Raw genomic sequence first — 21,643 nt, forward strand, 5'->3', positions numbered from 1 at the left:
GATGAGAGGCAAAGCCCGGCACTGCGCGCGCGCAAAGTGCGTTTGAGTGTCAAAGTGGCAGTACACACACACACACACACACACACACACACACACACACACACACACACACACACACACACACACACACAACCACAGACGCACACCCGAGTGAGGCAGATGCAGAATGGGTCTGGGTAGTACCGTCTGTTGTCAATGGAAGTCAATATGCTCCATTTTACACCAATGCTGAGTTAATGTGTGTATTTGTGTGTGTGTGTGTGTGTGTGTGTGTGTGTGTGTGTGTGTGTGTCTTTATCCCTCCCTTTATCTCTCTCTCAGTCTCTCTCTTTGTTGGTGTTTATATGTCAGGGGGTTGTTTAGGTGGATCTTGACTTTGGTCAGCAGAGAGAGGTGTGCATATAGTATGGTGGGTGGATAATCCTCTGCTCCAGACAATGACATCTGCTGCTGGATCACACTGCCACCCACCAGAAACGCACACACACACACACACACACACACACACACACACACACACACACACACACACACACACACACACACACACACACACACATGACTTATAATACGCCCCCCCCCCCCATTTCCACATGTCCCCTATCATTTAATAGCCAACTCTCTCCCAAAGTATAACTTTTTTTCAGACCTATCACCCTAATTGCCAAATACATGTATTTATTGTAATCACTGCTCTGCGGCGCTAATCCATTTTCCTCTTTCTCTGTCTCCTTTACTGTCACAAACAGCTGAACAGAATGGCCTGTGGAGGTCTGACAACCCACTCTCCTCCTAAATGAGATTGAATGAAATGCATTATGAAATAATTAAGACGAAATGCTGTGTTCCTGGTTAATGATACAGTTTTACTCATTTAACCATTAAATGGGGTCCCACTGTCCACAAAACACAGAATCTAACCTAAATTCATAGAAAGGAAGAGGGGAGGAGAGAGAGAGAGAGAGTGTGTGATGGGATTCAGGCAATGGACAGACATAGGGGAAAGTCGAAGAGAGGGAGCTCTGTAGAACGGCAGAGATACAGAAAAATGTCCACTGATGCACTGCCAAACAGAGCAGAACGAAATTGCTTCCGTTGCCCCCCCCCCCCCCCTCCACACACACCCCCTCCTCCAAACACACACATACTGTATATGCCATGATGATAAATAAACACAAGCACGGTCATCCTATCTTTAAACTCTCCTTCTTCCTATGGCAGTTGAATTAATTCCAGTGCTATAGTCTTCTTTTTTTTCTTCTTTTTTTGCTTGCAAGATGGGTTTGTTTTTCAGACTGTATGGGCAGGATGAACAGATGGATCTGACTGAGAACCAGAATGGAAGAATAGCACACCTTTAGTCAACGCCAAGCTACGCGCGTGTGTGCGTGCGTGCATTTGTTGATGCATGTTGTGCTAGGGCCACATGTTTTTTTTTCCATCCTGTTCCTGTGTTGAACGGTGAGGGGTGGACAGGATGTCCAAATCCCCTCCGGTGCCTTCCCTGTGTGTCAGCGAGTGTGTGTCCAATGCTGCGGCATACACTCGAGGGAGAAGAAGAGGCTTATTGAACTACAGTATATCTCCATCCTACTATGCAGCTAACAGGGAGCAGGTAGCAGAGTAGGGCCTTTTCAGGGGAGCAGAATCTCTTTTGTAATCGCTCAGTGTAGGCTGCAAGGTCCTCTTTTCAACATGCAGTACACCCCAACTCTATCACATTCTGAAGTTACCTCAATAAAGGCCTCTAAAACTATGTCATGTCAAATTGCTGTATTATATCTTAGTTACCATCCGACTTAGATGACACTTGTATTTTAGGAATGGGGTGATGTGGTCACGGGATTGGGTGCTGATGAGGTATATCTGGGTGTCGTCGGCATGGCAGTTGAAGTCCAGATTGAAGTAGTGGAGTATCTGACAGAGGGAGAGGAAGTAGATGATGAAAAGGGAGGACCCGAGTACGGAGCCTTGTGGAACGCCTTGTGTCAATGTGTCTGTAGCAATAACCCTTGTTTCATTTTCATTTGACAATTCATTCAGGGAAACGGATATCGTGGCTTTCATTTAAATGAAATACAGTCATGCTGCACTGAGTGAACACAGACGCTGACTGTTTCTCCCTTTTAGAGACAGTTTGACTCCGGGGAGTTTTACTTTTTCGGGTGTCACTATTTCCACCACTGAATTACTGCTGATTGCACTTGGACTTGGCTTTGTGGTGATGGCAGCAGTGATTGGAGTCTACTGCCTAGTGGTAAGTGATCTAACAATCCTACTGAAAGAAGCTTGTTTTGTCGGGAAAATTAATTAGCTGTACTTTAAGTGTCAATACTCCTTTTTCACCCTCTCCTTTTTCATTCTAGAAACAACAAGGCTAAAGAAATCTGACTGGCAAAGACAGATAAAGAGAGCCGTGCTGCCACTAGGCGATGACAAAGACAGGCAGAGGAAACGAAGCAGAACATCGGGTTCAAATCCAGTTTATGTGTTATATATAAAGCATCATTACAGCATCAGAGGCACATTGTAACACAAGTGGTGCTATAATCAGAGGATGATCAAATATTACACCATACTTCATGGAGACGTATTCTGTTTTTTCTTTTTCTAAATTGAACTTGGTGAAATTCTCCAACACTAAGAACTGCAAAACGGAAGATAGAATATTCACATCTCAATGACAGGAAGCCAAACAGGAAGGGGAAAAGACTCAGAAGGCCTGTGGGAGGGGAAACAAAATCTGACAAAAACTAAGGCTCATCAAACTGAAACCAAACATAAACACTTGCATTAAATCTTAATGTTACAGCTGTTCCTTCATTATCACTGTTAAGAAAGGAATAAAACCTCAAGGATGACTTTGACTCTGTAAGTATATTTCAAACTCCATCTTTGTGACAGGATTCAGGTGGTTGAGTGATAAGGAGTAATACGGAGGAGAGTCATTTGTCAAGCAGTATTAATGGGTGCGTTGCCATTTGCTTACACTGGATATTTCAACAAGCAGAGCAATACATTCTCACAGGGAACAAGCTTTGATTTAAGAATTGTTAAATCATTTTGGTGTCGTAGAATGGTTTTCATTCCTCTGAAATAGTTGAATTACAAATGTGACCTGATGATGACCTTAGATTAAAAAAAGGTTAGAACACTTCTTTCTGGGGAACATACATTTCTGTAACAAATGTCATGGAATGAAATGAAGCCTTGTCATGCTGCACTAAAGGAGTACAGGTGCTGACTGTTTTTCCTCCTTTTTAGGGAACATTTCTCCTATGGGAGTTTAATAATTACGGGTTTGACCATATCCACCACTGGTTTAGTGATAATTGGAGTTGTGGCAGTGGAGGTTTTACTGTTGCTGTTTGCAGCAGCAGTGGTGTACTACATCACCGAGGTAAATATTTCAACGACCCCTTCAAAACAAGCTTGTTTTGTCTGACAAATGAATACATCACACTATGAATGTTACATTTAAATGTTGAAGGTTGTCACACAATATCAGTTTTAAGTGTCACAAATATGTTTCTTCTTTTGCAGAAAAAGAATGAAGAAAAGAAAACGTTCTAAGATCCTGTCACTTCCTCCGCATGGTATACATCCTGAAGAGAGATCTGACAGTAATGATATTTGTTTCAGATAAGTGTAGTGTACACTGTCTGACTGATAGTACACTCCTATGTGTGGAATTCATGGCTCATAATGTCATGAATCAATAAAAACAAAACTGGCAGACAAGCTGTGGTTTTTGAAGTACTTTTTTTATTTTTTATATTGACTGTCAGTTATTCTACTTAGACACATAAGTTAAGCTTTGGCACTGACAGATGTAAGTCTAAATACCAACATGAGGTGCTCACATTTGACTCTCTAGTGTCACTGTTTTTCAAAGGTTTAAACTTCAATGACCTTGGGCTAATAAACAACATTCAGTTGATATTACAGTGAAATAAATCTAAGGGAAGATATTTAACAGTTGCAATGAGGTCCAGCACTGCAATCCTCCATTTCCTCTGGGAATCTGTCTTTGTAACCCGATACATAAATCCTGTTCTCAACAGACTTATGCAAACAAAGTGCAGAACCCTTTTATCTTTATTTAGTGGGAGCTTTTTAACCCTTCGTGGTATGGCTAGAGAGCTACTTTTGAGTTGTTTAGTTACTAGTTATTATGTGGGTTTTGATTATCAGAATACAATCGAGATCAATATATTTCCTCCACCACTATTGAAATCTGGAAAATGGCAGACAGCATTTACAGTTCCTGCTTTTGATTTGCTGCACTGAGCTGAAAACCAGCCCTTCAGGTCCTGCATTCAGGTAGCCTAGCAGGAAGGGTGCAGCAACACATGAAACTGAAACCAAACACAAAACGCTTCACCTTTAATCTGAACGTTGTAGAAGTTCCGGGAATATCGGGTGTTAAGAGGGAGAAATAAGACATTGAGGATGACTCTGTAAGTTAATTTTAACTTCAACTATAGGTGACGACAGGGTTCTGTTTGTATATGGGGGGTTGGGAGTTCTAGTGATAAAGAGCCATTTATTGACACGCAGATTAGTGCTGTAGTGAAGTCCAGCTTTTTCCGTTTAAGGCAGCTGGCAAAGGTAAAATCCATCCTGTCCACTCAAAACTTCGAAACAGTAATCCATGCTTTTGTTACATCCCGGCTGGATTACTGCAATGCTCTCTATTTAGGAGTCAGCCAGTCTTCCCTCTCCCACACCAATTCTGGCCTCGCTCCACTGGCTCCCTGTGCATTTTAGAGTCCATTTTAAAATTATTTTATTTGTTTATAAATCCTTAAACGGCTTTGCCCCACCGTATCTCTCTGAGCTGCTTCACCGGTACTGCTCGCTCTCTGAGGTCAGCTGATCAGCTCCTCCTGGCAGTACCCAGCTCAAAGAGGAAGCTAAGAGGGGACAGAGCGTTTTCCATCGCTGCTCCAAAAATGTGGAACAATCTGCCCTTCCAAATCAGACAGGCCCCTTCAATCACAACTTTTAAAAAACACCTGAAGACCCATTTTTACTCGCTGGCTTTCGACCCAATGTGAGACTTTTGATGTTATTTTATTGTAGCCTACCTTATTTTTGTTATTTTAGATATTATTTTTACCTTAGCTTTATTCATTTTTTTATCTATTTTTATTGTACCTTATTTTACGTATTTTTATCTATTTTTATTGTACCTTATTTTAGGCCTGTACAGCACTTTGTCTCTGCTCTGGTTTGATGAAAGCGCTTTATAAATAAAGTTGGATTGGATTGGATTGGATTGGATTATTGGAGGCTTGCCAATAAAATAATATAACAACAACAAAAACAATATTCTTTGACATAATGTTTTTTTTACATCATTTTAGTGTTGTAACATATTGTTATTTCATGATTTAATTTGTAACTGAATAAGTTGTTTCTGAGTCTTCAGCTACAAAATTGTCACCAAATGTCATAGAAAGAAAAAATGAAATGTTATCACACTGCATTGAATGAATACCGATAATGGCTGACTGTTTCTCATTCCTTTTCCTAGGGGAAGTGTCTCTATCTCGTTATATACGGGTATTACAATCAATATAACCCCAGCAGGTATGGTGACAATTGTAGTTTGGCTTGGGTTAAAGCTAGTGTATTCTTATCTGGTAAGTGATTCAACAATCTCTACAAAATAAGCTTGTTTTTTTTCTGACAAATAAATACACAGCACTATATTGTAATGTTAAATTAATATGGTAAAACACATTCAGATCCCTTGACCTTTTCAATGGACATAACTTATCTAGAATGGTTAGTGTATTTAGTGTATTTATTCTTTTCTCTTTTGTTATTTCTAAAAAGTCCTTATGTTAGAATGGTCGGGGTATCTGAATGTCCCTGGTATCAAAATGGATACAGAAAAAGAGTTCTGACTTTGATTCTAAAATGTATAGTATTGATTATTTACACAGCATTTTCGAGTGAGAAGAATTTGATGTTGAGGAAGAGGAAAAAACTTGACAGTAGCTCAGCAGGTAAGTACGGAAAGCTCTTATGGACATGATACGATCATCACACACACACACACACACACACACACACACACACACACACACACACAGTGCTCTGCATGTTCATTGCTCTCTGTCTCAGTACACACATAATAAATGCATACGTATCTATTCAATACATTTTATATTTATGTTAATGGAAAGGACCAGACAGGCAGTTAATCACATCTATGCACTTATGGGTACATAGCACTTGTGTGTATATTAGAGAGAATTTTTTCTCTCCAAATTGCTCTTTGTTTTATCATGGAGGAAGACAGGGATCAGATTGAGAAAGTAGAGATTCAGGTTCAGAGAGTGGATCAGAATTAGAATTGGGTTTATTGCCAAGTTAAAATACACAAGGAAATTAATCTTGGTCTATTGAGTTACTTTGTAAAATCTACAACCATCTCTAGGTTGTTCCGTTCGACAGTCAGTCTCCCACCTGTAAGCCAACTCCCCACCAGAGATGGGCCAGATGACGGTTGATTGTCTACTGCAGACTTCAGGAGCTTGACCAACTGATGACTGGAGATGCAGCCGCTGGCGTAGGCCTTCAGGGAGAAGAGTTGAGGAGAAAGGACACAGCCTTCATTGGAACTCGTTTTGATGTCCAGAAGGGGAGTCTGGTACGAGATGTTTTCCCAGTCTAACATGTGTTATTCCTGTCAGTCAGAGAGTCTGAAGTAGCATGAAATGTAAGAGTTTGAGAGAAATAGAGAGATTACATTACCCAGAACTGACAATATTTGGACCTTCAACGACCTTAAAGCCTCCCACCCGAGACTTCAGAACATGAGGGTGAATTAACACCATACCATCACTTCAGATAACTTGCACCCAAAATGGCATTCATGTCAGATACCAAACTGTTTGAATGAACAGCTAAAGCCGTTGCTTGGACAAATCACTTGACAAGGCCTGTGTGTTTCTGGGATGCCTGGCTTGCGGACAATGAATGTTTTTATTCTTTTTGAATTAATCATTTGTTTTTGAAAGACATTACTTTTACTGTATGAAATATTTTGCTTGCTATGAGTTCCATTGCTCCTATCCTCTCAGTACAATCTGAGGAACCGAACAAAAGTTGTCTTTGTAACGGACAGCAGAAGAACAGCTCAGTTTGTTGCATGTGCACGGTGGACTTTGTCAAAAGGTAATCATAATTCTTTCATGTAGTCTTGTTTCAGAGGGATCAATAAAAATAATGATTTAAATGCGCACTCCAAAACAAAACAAACACAACAAAAAACATGCTTAACCAACATTTTAACACATCTATACATGATTAAAAAGCATCTATATGTGATGCAATAGTCCCAATAACTGAATAGCCACAGATTAAACCATTTTCTCTTTACAAACGTTCAATCTGATAAATACACTTACATCCAACTGTGTATTTATGGAATGCATCATATCAGTTTGATTTTTAAAATGTTTCAATTAAATTACACTCAAGTTGATATCACAACCATTTAGTAAACGTTCGTATTAATGGGGTCAGTAGTTCCTTAAGGAATTAAGAAATGCAAAGTCAATTTATTTTGTTTGTTTGTTTGTTTTACTGCGTAGCATCATAAAATAGATATTGCAGACTCGAGACCAGTTGGAAAAACACAAGATGAAATCCATTTTGTTTCATGTAAAACAACTTTAATGAGTTGAGTTCAATCTTCAGATTTCTCAACTCTGACGTCAGAGCACAAATTTCATCACAGATACAAGACGGACTGAGCCGTTGACCAAATGCACATTGACAAGTGTCTGTGTTTGTGAGTCTTTAAACCTATAAACATCATGTGACTACTTAAGAGTGGACAAACTTCAATATTAAACACCTGTTCCTGGACATTTATGCCAGAGTTAACATATTAATGTGTGTGTGTGTGTGTGTGTGTGTGTGTGTGTGTGTGTGTGTTCTGGTTTAAAGGAAGTATCGGTGTGTGTTGTTGGTGGGTTTGGGTGTGTATCTTGTTTTTTCTGGACGGTTCAGCTGTGGCTGGAGGCTGGAGGACCCGGCTGAGCTGGTGCTATCCCATCAGGCTGCGTGGACGGGTCTGAAGAAAAGTTGCAGAAGAAGTTGGTGTCATGTCATCATACCCATACAATCTGACTCAGCATTTTACACCTTAAGGCGACAGTAAGGAATTACTCACACATGCCGTTGGGAGCTACAGGGGGTCGGGAGGCCATTGCCTGGGCATTTCCTCCACCAGACATCATCCGGTTGGGCATGGACTGGCCTGAAGCAGGAGGCAGGGCTAAAAATTTGAAATGAGAAAACCACACAAGTTAAGCATGATACAAAAATCCCAATACCAAGAGCTCTGTGAAACTAGATGTATTTTACTGCATTATATATGTGGTTTTGCTCTGTCCTAAAAGGGTTAATTTGATTTGTTAGTGTCATTTCATAGACGGCTACTTCTTTTGTGTGTGTGTATGTGCTTGTAGGTGTTTGTGTGTGTGTGTGTGTGTGTGTGTGTGTGTGTGTGTGTGTGTGTGTGTGTGTGTGTGTGTGTGTGTGTGTGTGTGTGTGTGTGTGTGTGTGTGTGTGTGTGTGTGTTCGGACCTGAATGCTGCACTGTGTATCCCGGCTGCCCCTGCTGCTCCCTCTGCTGGCGGACCTTGATCTCTGCCTGTTTCAGCTGCTCCGTGTGGAAAGACTGTCTCTCGGACAGGAGCTGCTGCCGCTGCTGCTCCAGCTGTTTGATACGCACATACACACACACAACATATTAATGATAAAGCCATTAAGAGCTTTTCAGTTACATTTTTGGAATATAAACTCAGATTTGATGGTGACTCACAGCCTCTTTCTCGCGGTCCATGATGGTCTCCAGCTCCTCAAAGTGCCTCAGCTTGATCTCCAGCTTCTTCATCTGGGTCTCCACCAGCAGAGCCACCAGAGACTTGATCTTCCTCTCCTCCACTGCTGCCAAGTGCTGCAAAGATGGAGCGAGTGACTTTGTTTACATAAACAGGTATGTAAGGGGGCCAGCAGTAGCTGGCAACATTCCCATTTACAGAGCCTATGCTGTGTATTAATACTGGATTTTAGCAGATCATGCAGAGATATTCACTCATTTAGACAAAAAGAGATTTTGACAACAAGCGTTCTCCAGAATCACTAAATCCACCTTTAACCGACAGCACCAATTATTTTCATTTGTGCCCTGCATTAAACCTACCCATTTCAGATGTTTACTCTTTAAATCGGGCTGAATGTCTTTCATGAACTCAATTATATTGTGCTCCTAAAAGCAACCTCTAAGATGGTGCCTGTCTTGGTTGCTAGGAGACCCCTCACACACACACACAACTAAAAATAAACCTTGTTATAAAATGAAAACCATTTCTTCACTTTGGGCTCCTGTGATTGGTCAATTTTAAAGTGCAAGGGCGGGCGTTACCTTGGCCTTTGTGGCAGCTGAGGCCAGAGCAGCTGCTGCTGCCGTGGTAACGCTGCCCTCCACCAGATCCAACTCCATCACTCTCCCCTCGTCGCCTTCTACCTCTCGCCGCCCAAGGCTCTCCTCGTCATCTCCCCTCCCTGGATCAGAGAGAGAAGGTTTTAATATGGACAGACAGACAGACAGACAGACAGACAGACAGACAGACAGACACTTTAACACACATGCAGTCAATACATAGAAATACAATCTGTATATGGTAGGCTTTTACATACCGTCTCTCTCCTCTCCGAGTATACTTTCAGCATTTTCTCTCTTGACTCGTTCCTCCTCCACTTTGGCCCCACTGGGCTCCAGCTTGAGTCCATCCGCATTTAAAGGAACCTGAATCAGATTCAAATGAACACACACACACACAAGTTTAGATGCAGAAAATCATCAGTAGATACAATAAAACCCTATGATAGAGATGCACCGATCCACTTTTGATGATTATTATCATTTTTATTATTGTTTTTGTTGCTGTTGTTGGCATTATGTAAAGTTACATGAGGCTGTAATAAACCACACAGCACTTCGTATTAAAACGTCAAAAATGTACAAAATACATCACATTTTAATTCATTCCTAGGCCATTTATTTTAACGGTTTTTAAATGTTTCCATACATGAGCATTATAACATCATTTCAAAGGTTGCAATTGCAAATAGACAGCTACTTCATCTTCACAAGGTTGATAAGTGAATAAGTGCAAAAACTGCGTAGGGAAAAAAATATCTACACTATTAAAAAATGAAAAACCCCAACCAAATTAAGCTAAAACTGCAAAGACCGCTTCTTAAAACTGAACAGGACATATCATGTTTGGCTGTATGTCAATGCAGCAGCAAAAATGTACTATGGAATATAAATAAGTGAATTACGGCCATATCACAACCCGATTTCACCTGATGGGACGTGGAGTTTGTCTCAATTTTTTCTGCATCCTTCGATTCTGAAGTACAGAAGGAGAGATAAAAAAAGAGGATTTGCATTTAGAAATAGATACATTTGTGTGATTGTACTTGCAAACACACACACACACACACACACACACACACACACACACACACACACACACACACACACTCTTACCTATTTTGTCGGGCTGGTTGGATGCTTCGGCGATCTTATCCACCGACTCCTCCTGCACTCGGGAAAATTCCTCTACAAAGACAAAAGATGCAGGTAACTACACACATTCTGTACATGCAGTTTACTACCTGAGAACCATAACTGGGGGATAGGATGGTCTAGAGGTGAGGGGCCGACCAGTAACCATGGGGTCGCTGGTTCGATACCCGGCCCCAGACAGGAGGGTGTTACTTATAATATTCGGTGGTGGTGGCTAGTATAACAAATCCCATGCCCACCATCTCTACAATGGTGTCCTTGAGCAAGGCACTTAACCGAAAACTGCTCCAGGGGCGCTGTACTATGGCTGACCCTGCGCTTTGACTCCCTCCGAAGTGTGGTAACTTGAGAGGGGATATGCGAAAAGACAAATTTCAATGTGCCTGGTGGAAAATTGACTAATAAAGATAACCTAACTTAACCTAAGCTACACACACATCCTCCCTACAAACAGTCTCCTCGCTCTGTCCTCTCACCCAGTGCGGCCTTAGCTGCAGACGATGCCACGCGGGGGTCCACCACGGATGCGAGGAAGGCCACGGTGCTCATGACGGGGTTCTCTGATTGGCTGAAAGGCACGGGCTGGTAGGCCAGAGGGCCCAGAGAGGCAGAGGAGTCCTCCAGGTAAGGGTCCTCTATGGGCAGGCGCAGGAAGTGGAGGATACACTCGTCCTGCGTTCTGGAGCCCACGTGCTCCGATACTTTGTTCCAGTCGTCTCTGTACACCTCCAAAGCCTTGAGAGAGAGAGAGAGAGAGAGATTTAAAATTGAAAAAGATAAAACAATTTCCCTTTTGTGAAGGCGATGAGTCATGTGTGGGAAGTTATTATCTTACCTCTAATAGCAAGAGCGTCTCTTGCTCTGTCCATTCCCTCCCTGCAATTTTAGTCTGAGACAGTTGGCACAAGAGTCATTTTAGAAACATTGTTATACATTTTTAAATGCTTTACTACTGGAATTGCTAAACAAATAAAAAATAGACTGGATGGATGTGTAAGGAACAAGATTCAAACTATTTGGAGGGATTAAAAAATACAGGTCATCTGTATTGTACCTTAGGGTGTTTCCTGGTGTAGAGATCGCTGCGCAGACCAAAGTTCTGAATTTCTATCGGCTTCTCTTTACTCTTTTCTGGGAAATACAACATGTGCTGGGATGCCGACACCTGCAAGAGTGAGAGTTTCAGATGTTACACGTGTGTTTAGAATACATCTGCTGAAACCTGTATGTATGTGTGTGTGTGTATTTTACCTGCAGGGGTTTGTGTTGCAGGGGGGCCAGCCCGCTCGGTGTGTCAGCTAGTACGTTGAAATGAGGGGTGGGTGGGGGTCCCATGGGCAGGGGTCTGCTTTCTGCATCCACCTGGTAGTTAATCAAACCCCACTGCTCCAAAAACGCATGAACCCTGGGCGCAAAGAACATTATTTCCTTAAGGCTTATTCACTTGTGAACACCCACACACACTACACCGAGTTAGGCAGACACAGCTGACATTGCATGGTAGCAAACACTCCACACACACTGAATTCTAACCTCATGACAGCGCAGACATCTCCGGTGAGGATGCGTCTGCAGGAAGTTGAACTGAGATATTCCTGGGGGTTGAGCCGGTAAGTGTCGATCATGAAGTTACGGTATGCCAGGTAGCTGCAGCGTACAGGGGAAAGGTCAGCTGTTTCATTAGTGACATCATCTCAAATCGCAGAGACTTGAATAGTGAAGTCTTGAGTGTCTGCAGTGCACTTACATTTCTGGAGATTTGGACTTGTTCTTTCCATTGAAGAATTCCGGCAATGACCGCTTCTCTATCGAATGAACGCTGGTGTACACGGACGGAAAGGTTTTTTTTTTTTTTTTTTTAGACATACGCTATAAAGTTCGGAATGTGCTGAAGAAAAGCTACATGTGAAATAATAGCCAATGCCGCAAAAAGTATATGTGTGTGTGTGTGTGTGTGCATTTATTTGTTACCTGTTGTTATTGAACCAAGATGTGTAGCTTGGGATTATGATATGATGGGTTTGTTCTGTGATGCTGTCCTCGCCCTCTAACAGGCGAGGTATCTCCCCCCTGCCCTCATCGTCTTCCTGTACACACACACACACACACACACACACACACACACACACACGGTCAATTTATTTTAATAATACTGAAACAGAGACACCAATTAAATAGAAAAAACACTTTTCTTTTAGACAAGTGACATCATATTTACCCTTCCTGGGAAATCCTCCTCCTGTTCATCTGGGAAAATACAAAAGTAAAGGAATAGTGAACACAACGCACATGCACACCAACTAAAGACTAGTAGGCTCATTTCATACATTTCAATGTACAGGGAAAATACATTTACATAAGCTACATTTCTCCTCAAACATTAGTTATAACACTTGTAGTGCACCTACCCAGGTCAGCCATGGTCCCTCCTTTGACGGGAGTATTCTCGCTGTCCTTCTTCAGGTTGACTACAACAGAAGAGGCAAAGCAATAATGGGTCAGAGAAAAAAATACAACTTCATTGATAACTATTACGATGCTCATTTCCTCGTCACAGTGTCCTTTACCAATCTTGGGTAGAATAACCTCCTCCATGTTAGGAACAGGGGTTGGGTCCTCCATGTCTTTCGTCAGGTCTTCTTCTGGCTCTTCCTCTTGTTGTCCACGCCTTCTCCTGTGCAGGACACACACACACACACACAATAATCAATGCTAAGATCGTGCACTGCAATGCCAAACCAAGAGTATGCCTTCCTAGTTGGTTAGAACAGCCTTTTCTTCTTACCCCTTCTTTCCTTTCTTCCTGCCTTCAGAGGAGGGAGGAGAGGGGGAACGTCTTCGCTTCTTGGAGGGGGTGGATTTGGATTCCTGCGACAGAGGACGGTACACGGTGAAAAACTAAGAAGGCAGGAGTTTAGGAGTCATTTAATGAGAAAGTACCGATCAATACTCGTGGTTTGCAATCGCCTCCATTTCCCACCAGGGAAACTGTGAGATCGGTGTATTAATAATTAATAACAGCCTTCCATTCATGAGCCTGCTAGACAGCCCCCCCACCACCCAGCTTCACACAAACCTGTTCGTCACGGAGGTGAATACGCAGGCGGAAAACTAGCGGTAAGTTTCGATCGTCCACAGAGTAGTCTTCCTCATTCATCCACTCGTTGAAAACACCTGTGTCGAGAACCCAGCCAGCGTGGACCTGCACCACACAAAATGAGTATTAATGTGTTTAGCATGCTGGTCTCATCAAGTTCTCAAAATGAACACACACACACACACACACACACACACACACACACACACACACACACACACACACACACACACACACACACACACACACACACACACACACACACACACACACACACACACACACACACACACACACACACACACACACACACACACACACACACACACAATATCACCAAATGCAAGAAAAACTGACTTAAATAAAATGTATACCTTTCAAGTTATCTGCTGGAATTTTTAGATGATACTAAATGATATTTCCCTGCCAGATCTAAACATTAACATATTGTGTTTGTGTGTGTTATGGTTAGCCTTATCTACCCTGGCAGTTAATTCAGTTCAGACACTACGTCTAAGTCAATGTAATATCATGTATATATATTGGGGATTGTTTCTTAGTATGTGGGCTGTTGCACAAACCCGCCACGGCTTTTCCGGATGTGGTGGCTCTTCAACCTTTCCTTCAACGTCACTTGAGGACAGCCAACTGTCATAACTGTTGAAAAGTGACAAACGACAGAACAGGTAAGTGTTCTGTTAGTTTATGAGCACAAGCTTGTGTGTGTATGTGTGTGTGTGTGTGTTTGTGTTAGTGTGAGCGTGTATGTTCGTGTGTGGGTGTACTTGTGCATTACCTGTCAGGATGCATGCCCCAGTGAACCAAGACATGTTTGTCTTTCCGCATGACGGGACGCATCCATTCATCTGACAATAGATATGTGTGCAAAATTTAATCGAATTACATAAACAACAGGGATTTTTCAAAAAATAACAAAGACATCACATGTTTAAGCTTTGACCCACCTTCCTCTGTAGAAGCAGGCGAGGGGTAGATGTGGTGACTGGGCAGCGTTCGGTCCTCAGTGAGGGTCCCCTGTGAAAGGACAGGCTGTGAACCACTGGCACTGAAATTAAACTCTGTGGTCATAGCTACTCTAGTACTATGTACTTATACTTCACCTTATAAACCTCTACTCATCTTTCCCTATCTACTGAAGTACTTTACCTTGTGTTTGGTGATAATATTGGTAAGTCGGCTAGCCAGCTCCTGGTTGAGCGTAGGGTCCAGGTATACCACAGGAAGTGAAATACAGTTGTTCTGTAAACATAAAAAGACACACGGACAAGTTCATCATCAGTATTGCGTCTTGGGTGGGCTGATGTGTGTGTGTGTGTGTGTGTGTGTGTGTGTGTGTTTATATGTCTGCCGCCTATGTCACCTGGATCAGCGCTCTTCCGATTGCACCAAACATCTCGACGTTCCTTTCGGTTCTGGACGGGTTCTGAAGGTCAAACCTCCGCCTGTAAAATGGAGGGAAGGGAAGAGAGAGATTTTATAAAAGGACACTACTACGGCAAAAGGGGAAAAAAGGGCATCAGAGGCCTGCTACGCACCAGCCTTGCTCAGCCTTGAACTTGTAGGCAGTGCCAAGAATGTGGCAAAGCCCACCCGCTGACCGTAGGTCCAGGAAGGATTGTGCCTGCAGAGAAAGACAAAGTAACAATTTTTCCCTTCTTTTTGTTGAGGAATAAGTATATTGTGATTTTTAAAATAAGACGTAAATGTCTAAATAGACAAAAAGAAAACAACCAAAAAACAGCTTGATTTGACTTCATCAGATTTTCTTTTGCATTACTGTTTTCTGACATTATTATTTTTTATCATTTACAGTGAAGGTCAATGTCAATGTGACTGCAATAATGTATCTAAATGTACTCGATTCCCAGTATATTTATGTATATTCTGTCATGTGGTGACTTCAACTCCTGTACAAAACAATCAACATAAACTAAAGGAAGAAGTTGCAGATTGCAAACAACCAATGAGGTATGTTAGATTCAGAATACTTTGCAATATGAATGAAAGTCAGACAGAGAGAAAGAGAGAGAGAGACTCACAGGCAGTTTGGTGAGAGAAGGATTGACAGCCTGTCTGCCGAAGGCATCCTCTTGGAACTGCAGCAGCTGCAGGGTCACTGCAGCCAGAGCCTGACACGACGGTGCATCCACCAGCACATACTGAGACACACACACACACACACACACACACTTTAAATTGAATATAAGGAGAATTTTTAATTTGCATACTTAAATGCAACCAACCTACTGCATTTCAAGGACAGTCTCATCAACTTCACTGGTGCATTTGGTCTGATTAACCTCTCGGATCTGGCTACATTTGCGCTGCATCATTTATATTGAATAGATCAGGCACTCTCGACTTCATCACACAAGTCTTGCTCGCCAGTGTAAACTTAACGTTATCCAGCATGAGACGTTTGTTTACAGTCTGAGCCACTGGAGTCTCTTGCAGGGGGCGGCTAGCTCGTAAGCTAGCTTTGCAGCCAGCTAACTACCTTTTTGTAGTGCTTCCCGATCCACTGTCGCACCACCTCCAGCTGGGCTAAAGTGTCTGGGCTCTCCCAGAACCTGGCGGACGGACTGCTGTCTTTTTTCCGGTGTGTGGATGTTCCGGAGCTGGTTTGGCTTGTCCCAGCAATCCCGAGGTTTGTTCCTCCGGTCATTGTGGCCATAAAAAACGAGATTAATCTCAAACGTGAGAACAAAACTGGCTAGCGCGCTCGCTAGCTTCTGCGTTCTCGCTCTCTCTCGCGAGACGCGACGCGATTGTCGCAATTTTATTATTATATTAAGGGTTTTGTATTTTTTTATGTTTTACTGTCCCTCATGTTCACGTGTTCTTTTAATTTAATTATTTACTTAATTGATTACATAGTATATGTTTAAATCACCATAACGGTTATTGATATGTAGGACAGAATACATACAGTTGTTACCAATCAGGACTTTTACTTTGAAGGATAACAAAACAAGGAAATAACTGCGCAACGCATGTAAACAGAAGTAAAGTGACATTGGTTAGTAGCAACTCGTGAATATTTCTAATGCAGTTATTGTGAAATTCCTTGACACAGAGAGGCAGTCACAACATCTGTTAGGAAAACCAAACTTCTGTCCAGCTGACCGTCTACTTGGCAGTGGCAGTGAGTAGATTATGAATCTTTTCCGACGCTTTCTATATTTGGATGTCTGCAAAACCCACAGACGCACACCACCCATTGGGCGAACCAGACAGTCGTTAGACTAGCCCTACTCTGCGTGGCATTGAAGAACAGCACCCTGAGTAACTCATTCAGCTCCTCTCTCCATGTTTCCCTAGGCCCTGAGGTCCAATGGGTGTCCAGGGTCTGACCACATACGTGGAGGGGAACAGAGACTTCCTCCAAGATGTGAAGTTCAGGGACAGTCGTCTGGTTATTGACGGCTGCAGTTTGTATTTCCGCCTCTACTTTACCCACGGGTTTGACCAGCAGCATGGAGGGGACTATGATGCTTTCGCTTGCCTGCTCACCGACTTCTTCTCTGCATTGGAGTCCTGTAACATCCTGCCTTATGTGGTGCTGGATGGAGGTAAGGATTATTAGGAAGCTTCAGAACTCAAACGCCCCATCAGCACCTATTTCAGGCTTTCTCGACTTCTCACAATTTATGATGCTATAATTAAATGTCTTCTTCATCCTTTAATTTCTTGTTTCCGAGGCAGTTCACATATTCATATAATCTTCGATTCCCCCAAAATCTCCTATTTCAGTCAGATACACAGGTTCTTACTTAATTCCTATACAACATATTTTCAAAAGATTCATCTCTTGATTTGTATCCTTGTCATTATACGTCATCATCATAACATGGATTTCTAACTGAGAGAATCATATGTAGAGGCGATCAAAAAGCCCAATTAAGATCCACCTTTCCCTCCAAAATAATTTCATGTAATTTATTTCATTTGAATTTAAGCAAATAAACCAATTTTCTTAACATACTGGTACCCTTTTCCCTAGTTTAATAGTCAGATGTTTGGGTCAACCTTAGACAATTCTTGAATGAATGCATGTCTGCTAATGTTTCTACTATAATAAATACAAATTCATTTAAACCTGTACTAAGTATTTGTTTATCTGAAGTTGTAACACCCAAACAAACACATTGCATTTCTGTCTCTCTTTGTATTGGTTATAAGGGATTGACCCCAGTGACAAGAAGTTCTCCACTCTGCGCCAGCGTCTGCAGTCCAAGATAAGGGAGGCGGACAGTCTCGCTCACGGCCGCAACGGCTCTGTCCTCCCCATCCTCACCAGAGATGTCTTCATTCAGGTCCTCATCCAGAGAGGTGTCCCACTGGTCCAGTGTCCGGCCGAGGCTGACTGGGATATTGCATGCTTGGCTCACCAGTGGAAATGCCCGGTTCTGACCAATGACAGCGACTTTTATATCTTTGACCTGCCAGGTGTGAGAAGCGACAGGATTTATCTGACTGTACTCAAACCAGGATTCAAGTAGACATTTGTTATGAATGGTTTTTATAGCATCTAACTTGATTATTTTTTAACATATTTTACTCTTATCTTAGGTGGTTACCTGCCGCTCAGTTTCTTCCAATGGACCAACCTCAACGGCAAAGCCTCTCACCGCTACATCTCGGCTAGGTGCTACACCACTGACAGGCTGTGTCGCTGGTTTGGGGGCATGAACCGAGAGTTGCTTCCTCTATGTGCCGTCCTGATCGGCAACGACTATGTCGCTCCGAAAGATGCCGAAGCTCTCCTGTATCTGTTGAACGTGAGTGCAATAGGGAGAGGTGGAGGCAGGGGTAAAGGCAGGGCACCAGCTTCCCGCATTGAAGGCCTCCTCGCTTGGCTGTCGTCTTTCCCAAGTCCGGTGGAGGCCCTGGGGGATGTGAGCAGGCTAATGGGGGAGGAGGAGAGAAGAGATGGAGGGGGTAAGGGGAAGGGTGGACAGAAGGGTGGGCTCAGTTCTCAGCTGTGGGCAGCTATGCAGGAGTACCGTGTGGACCCTCAGAGCTCTTTGGCTGTCTGGTTCTCCGGAGCTAAGGCAGCTCCTGGAGGGTGGACCTCTGGGCTGCCGGAGTGTCTGTCGCTGGCCGCAGCACAGGGACTGTTAGCCCCCATGGTGGTAGATGCTCTGGTGATGCACAGGGTCCTGCTAATCCCACAGGTGGAGAACAGCAAGCTAGCCAGCAGCCACTGTAGCGCCAGAGCCATACGCCAGGCTGTGTATGGGATATTACTGCAAGATGTCGTAGCAAAGAACATTGGCCAGGGCACGAGAGGTGGGAGAGGGAGAGGGGGGAGCGGGAGGGGACGGGGAGGTGATCAGGTTGGCGGAGGCAGGGGTCAGGGCAACATGTTACCAACACAGCAGCAGGGTGTAAACAACGGAGCAGCCGATGCAACTACAGAGCAGGCTCAGGGCTCTAGTGCCCCAGCAGTGTGTGTAGAGGAGTACGATCGCACGGATCTGAGCTTGAAGAAAACCCAAGCCGAGGCACATCCACCCAGAACCCCCCTACGTCTGGCTACACTCGGTCAGGTAAACATGAAAGCAAAATATATACATGTTTCCTTTAATAGCAACAATTTTTTATTATTTTTTTAAATACATTTTTTATGTGATTTTTTTCACATTTCCAAATGTTTTTATCCAGGCGCCCGCGACAGTTCGTCTCAGTGTCCTGTTAGAAGTCTTGGGGATAAAGGGGTCTGCCCTGGCTCCCGTTCCTCTCCACCTGAGGCTGGCCGTAGCAGTGACAGGCTTCTGGCTGCGAGAGGCCATGCCAACGCCCCCACCGGTCCACCTCCAGGCTTTGGTGCTGGGCATGGTTTACGGAGAACTCTCCTGGAACAACCAGATGGGACCTACCCACTACCAACATGCAGGTAAATTGTGTTGTGTCTCCGCAAGATAACCAAACACTAACATGTGTCTCGATAACAAGAAAAAAATTTCTATCTTTAATGGTCCTAAAACCTGTTTTCTTCCTAGCCACGCAGCTAAACTGGGCCGCGGAGCGTAACGTGTTGGCAGGGCTGGATCGACAGCGCGTGAGCCCGGGGGAGAGGCGGGGCTTGGACGTCGGAGCGGCTCACAGTTTCAGCCAATGGCAGGCCTGCCTCTGGAGTGCGCTGTGTCTCAATCAGCTATTGCTGCTGCCAATGCCTGAACCCCACCTGTCATTGTAAGACACGTAGTAATACAGGACACACAAAAAGCAGCTCATTATATAAGTCTCAAATGCCACGGTGGCAAAATCTAATCGCTTGTTCCCGACCAACTTTTCAGATGTTAAACAGAGGTCTAGAACTTACTTATGTTTTGCAAATTTCTTTAATTATAGACAGCACCATGCCCATGAAAGTCAAATCAATACTCATAAAAGGGTTGGTTCACCCAAACCACAATAGACTTTTCTTGCCAAAGGGGATCTGCTCATGCCAGTTTCAAGTGCAGGGGTTTTTGACAGAACTGTTCTTTTAAGATTTCTGCTGCCACTCTTGTACAATAGAGGTTGATGGAAATGTGTTTATGGCGCTATAAAAGAACACGCAAAGTATTTGAAAAATGAGGTCAAGAGTAACTGAGACACTGTTTACGGAATGTCTGTTTCGGTTGAATGACATTTTCAATTTCTATTCGGCTCTGTTACATTGGGATATACAGCTCCGGAAAAAATTAAGAGACCACTCCAAATGTTCAGTGTCTCTTGTTTTACTCTTTAAAGGCATATGTTTAAGTAGAATGAACATTTTGATTTTATAATATAAACTACTGACAACATTTCTACCAAATTCACAATAAAAACATTGTCAATTAGAGCATTTTCAATGAGTAATGTAGAGATAAAGATTTAAGAAAAATACAGAATCTCTTAATTTTTTCCGAAGCTGTAAATAAGACAATGGCTGCAAGATACATTATTTTCTGTAATTTGTCCGCCTCCCTCTTCCTCTGTGTGTGTCCCAGGTTGTTCAGTGGTACCTTGGTGCACGGACTCCTCCGGTATCTGAAAGGGGGCCGAGCTCCTGAATCCTTGTTAGCCGGTGGCCACTTGTCGGGACAGCTCTACTTCTCATTGGTGGACGCCGTGAGGACCTGTAGCTCCAAAACCCCTAACCCTTCTTCTGCAGCAGGGAAGAGGAAGAGAGGCAGAGGGAGAGGAAGCAGAGGGAGAGCAAGAGGGGGAAGTGGAAGTGGGAGAGGGAGAGGAGCGGGCAGAGGGACTGAGGAGATAAACAACAGGTTTGCTCTCCTGATGAGCGAGGAAGAGTTCGATGATTGATTGACTGAGGCACATGACAAACTAACACATCAATGCAAAGGCCTTGCTATAGGGGGCCAAATGAGGACATTCCGGTGTTTTTATGAACTACACTCAGGGAATGCAATGGTTGAGTGTAGATGGATTATGTTTACCATTGAGCTTCCACCATCACAATTGAATCCTCCTCAGTATTATTTGCCTATCTCAAATCATGTGAAGTCAATATATCATTTGCCATCATTCTTTTTTTTCCAAAGCACACACACTTGCCATATTTGTAGCAGATTTATGAAGAGCTTTTATGAAATGAATATCCTTGTAAATAATGCAACTGTTTTAACACTTTCCTTGTTATAAGAGGTCTTATTTCTTTATCATCTCTATTGACCAGAAAGATGTATGGCAGCTTATGAGATCTTATGGCATTTTTATCACAATGTCTTAATGCTCTTTTTGCTATCTGAATGTGCTACTTTGTATATTAAAAAAAAGATCAATTAAACTTAATGTGTTTTTTTTTCCATGTATCACACTCAACCTCTACACATCAACACAGGTTGAATGCATAATCACATGTAGCCTGGTGCTACCAGACCATCGTACTTCATTTCATTTGTACA

At 42.9% G+C, this 21,643-nt stretch overlaps 2 protein-coding genes and 2 long non-coding RNA genes across 7 annotated transcripts; 3 read left to right on the top strand and 1 right to left on the bottom strand.

Annotated features, from left to right (window-relative positions):
• The first annotated feature begins 2,743 nt into the window (after positions 1 to 2,743).
• LOC307263655 lies at positions 2,744 to 3,719 on the top strand. The gene is made up of 3 exons (XR_013845285.1): positions 2,744 to 2,871; positions 3,265 to 3,400; positions 3,544 to 3,719. It is a non-coding gene; the product is annotated as an uncharacterized lncRNA (long non-coding RNA).
• A 646-nt stretch (positions 3,720 to 4,365) lies between these two features.
• LOC307263841 lies at positions 4,366 to 7,530 on the top strand. The gene is made up of 4 exons (XR_013845294.1): positions 4,366 to 4,460; positions 5,540 to 5,648; positions 5,955 to 6,017; positions 6,452 to 7,530. It is a non-coding gene; the product is annotated as an uncharacterized lncRNA (long non-coding RNA).
• Positions 7,531 to 7,603: 73 nt separating this feature from the next.
• On the bottom strand, positions 7,604 to 16,467 carry smarcc1b (SWI/SNF related BAF chromatin remodeling complex subunit C1b). The gene is made up of 28 exons (XM_080045114.1): positions 16,240 to 16,467; positions 15,782 to 15,901; positions 15,278 to 15,363; positions 15,103 to 15,184; positions 14,889 to 14,981; positions 14,687 to 14,756; positions 14,518 to 14,587; positions 14,303 to 14,378; positions 13,701 to 13,826; positions 13,410 to 13,492; positions 13,192 to 13,298; positions 13,033 to 13,092; positions 12,843 to 12,871; positions 12,596 to 12,711; positions 12,372 to 12,443; positions 12,158 to 12,271; positions 11,876 to 12,029; positions 11,679 to 11,789; positions 11,460 to 11,513; positions 11,101 to 11,359; positions 10,586 to 10,657; positions 10,399 to 10,445; positions 9,727 to 9,835; positions 9,452 to 9,591; positions 8,849 to 8,983; positions 8,611 to 8,743; positions 8,195 to 8,299; positions 7,604 to 8,095 (listed from the first exon to the last, which is right to left on the bottom strand). The coding sequence occupies exons 1-28, from the start codon at positions 16,414 to 16,416 to the stop codon at positions 8,028 to 8,030; spliced, it is 2,868 nt and encodes a 955-aa protein (XP_079901240.1). The 5' UTR covers positions 16,417 to 16,467; the 3' UTR covers positions 7,604 to 8,027.
• Positions 16,337 to 21,431, top strand: aste1b (asteroid homolog 1b). Of its 4 annotated transcripts, none has more exons than XM_080045118.1 (7): positions 16,337 to 16,389; positions 17,064 to 17,314; positions 17,925 to 18,191; positions 18,315 to 19,294; positions 19,410 to 19,641; positions 19,748 to 19,940; positions 20,726 to 21,431. In XM_080045118.1, the coding sequence occupies exons 2-7, from the start codon at positions 17,077 to 17,079 to the stop codon at positions 21,039 to 21,041; spliced, it is 2,226 nt and encodes a 741-aa protein (XP_079901244.1). In that variant the 5' UTR covers positions 16,337 to 16,389; positions 17,064 to 17,076; the 3' UTR covers positions 21,042 to 21,431. The 4 variants fall into 4 exon arrangements, with proteins under 4 accessions (XP_079901244.1, XP_079901243.1, XP_079901242.1 ...); XM_080045117.1 differs by lacking the exon at positions 16,337 to 16,389 and adding an exon at positions 16,759 to 16,887; XM_080045116.1 differs by lacking the exon at positions 16,337 to 16,389 and adding an exon at positions 16,759 to 16,881.
• The last annotated feature ends 212 nt before the right edge of the window (positions 21,432 to 21,643 follow it).

This window comes from Ammodytes marinus (assembly GCF_949987685.1).
Source record: "Ammodytes marinus genome assembly, chromosome: 17".
In the NCBI taxonomy this organism is placed as follows: Eukaryota; Metazoa; Chordata; class Actinopteri; order Uranoscopiformes; family Ammodytidae; genus Ammodytes; species Ammodytes marinus.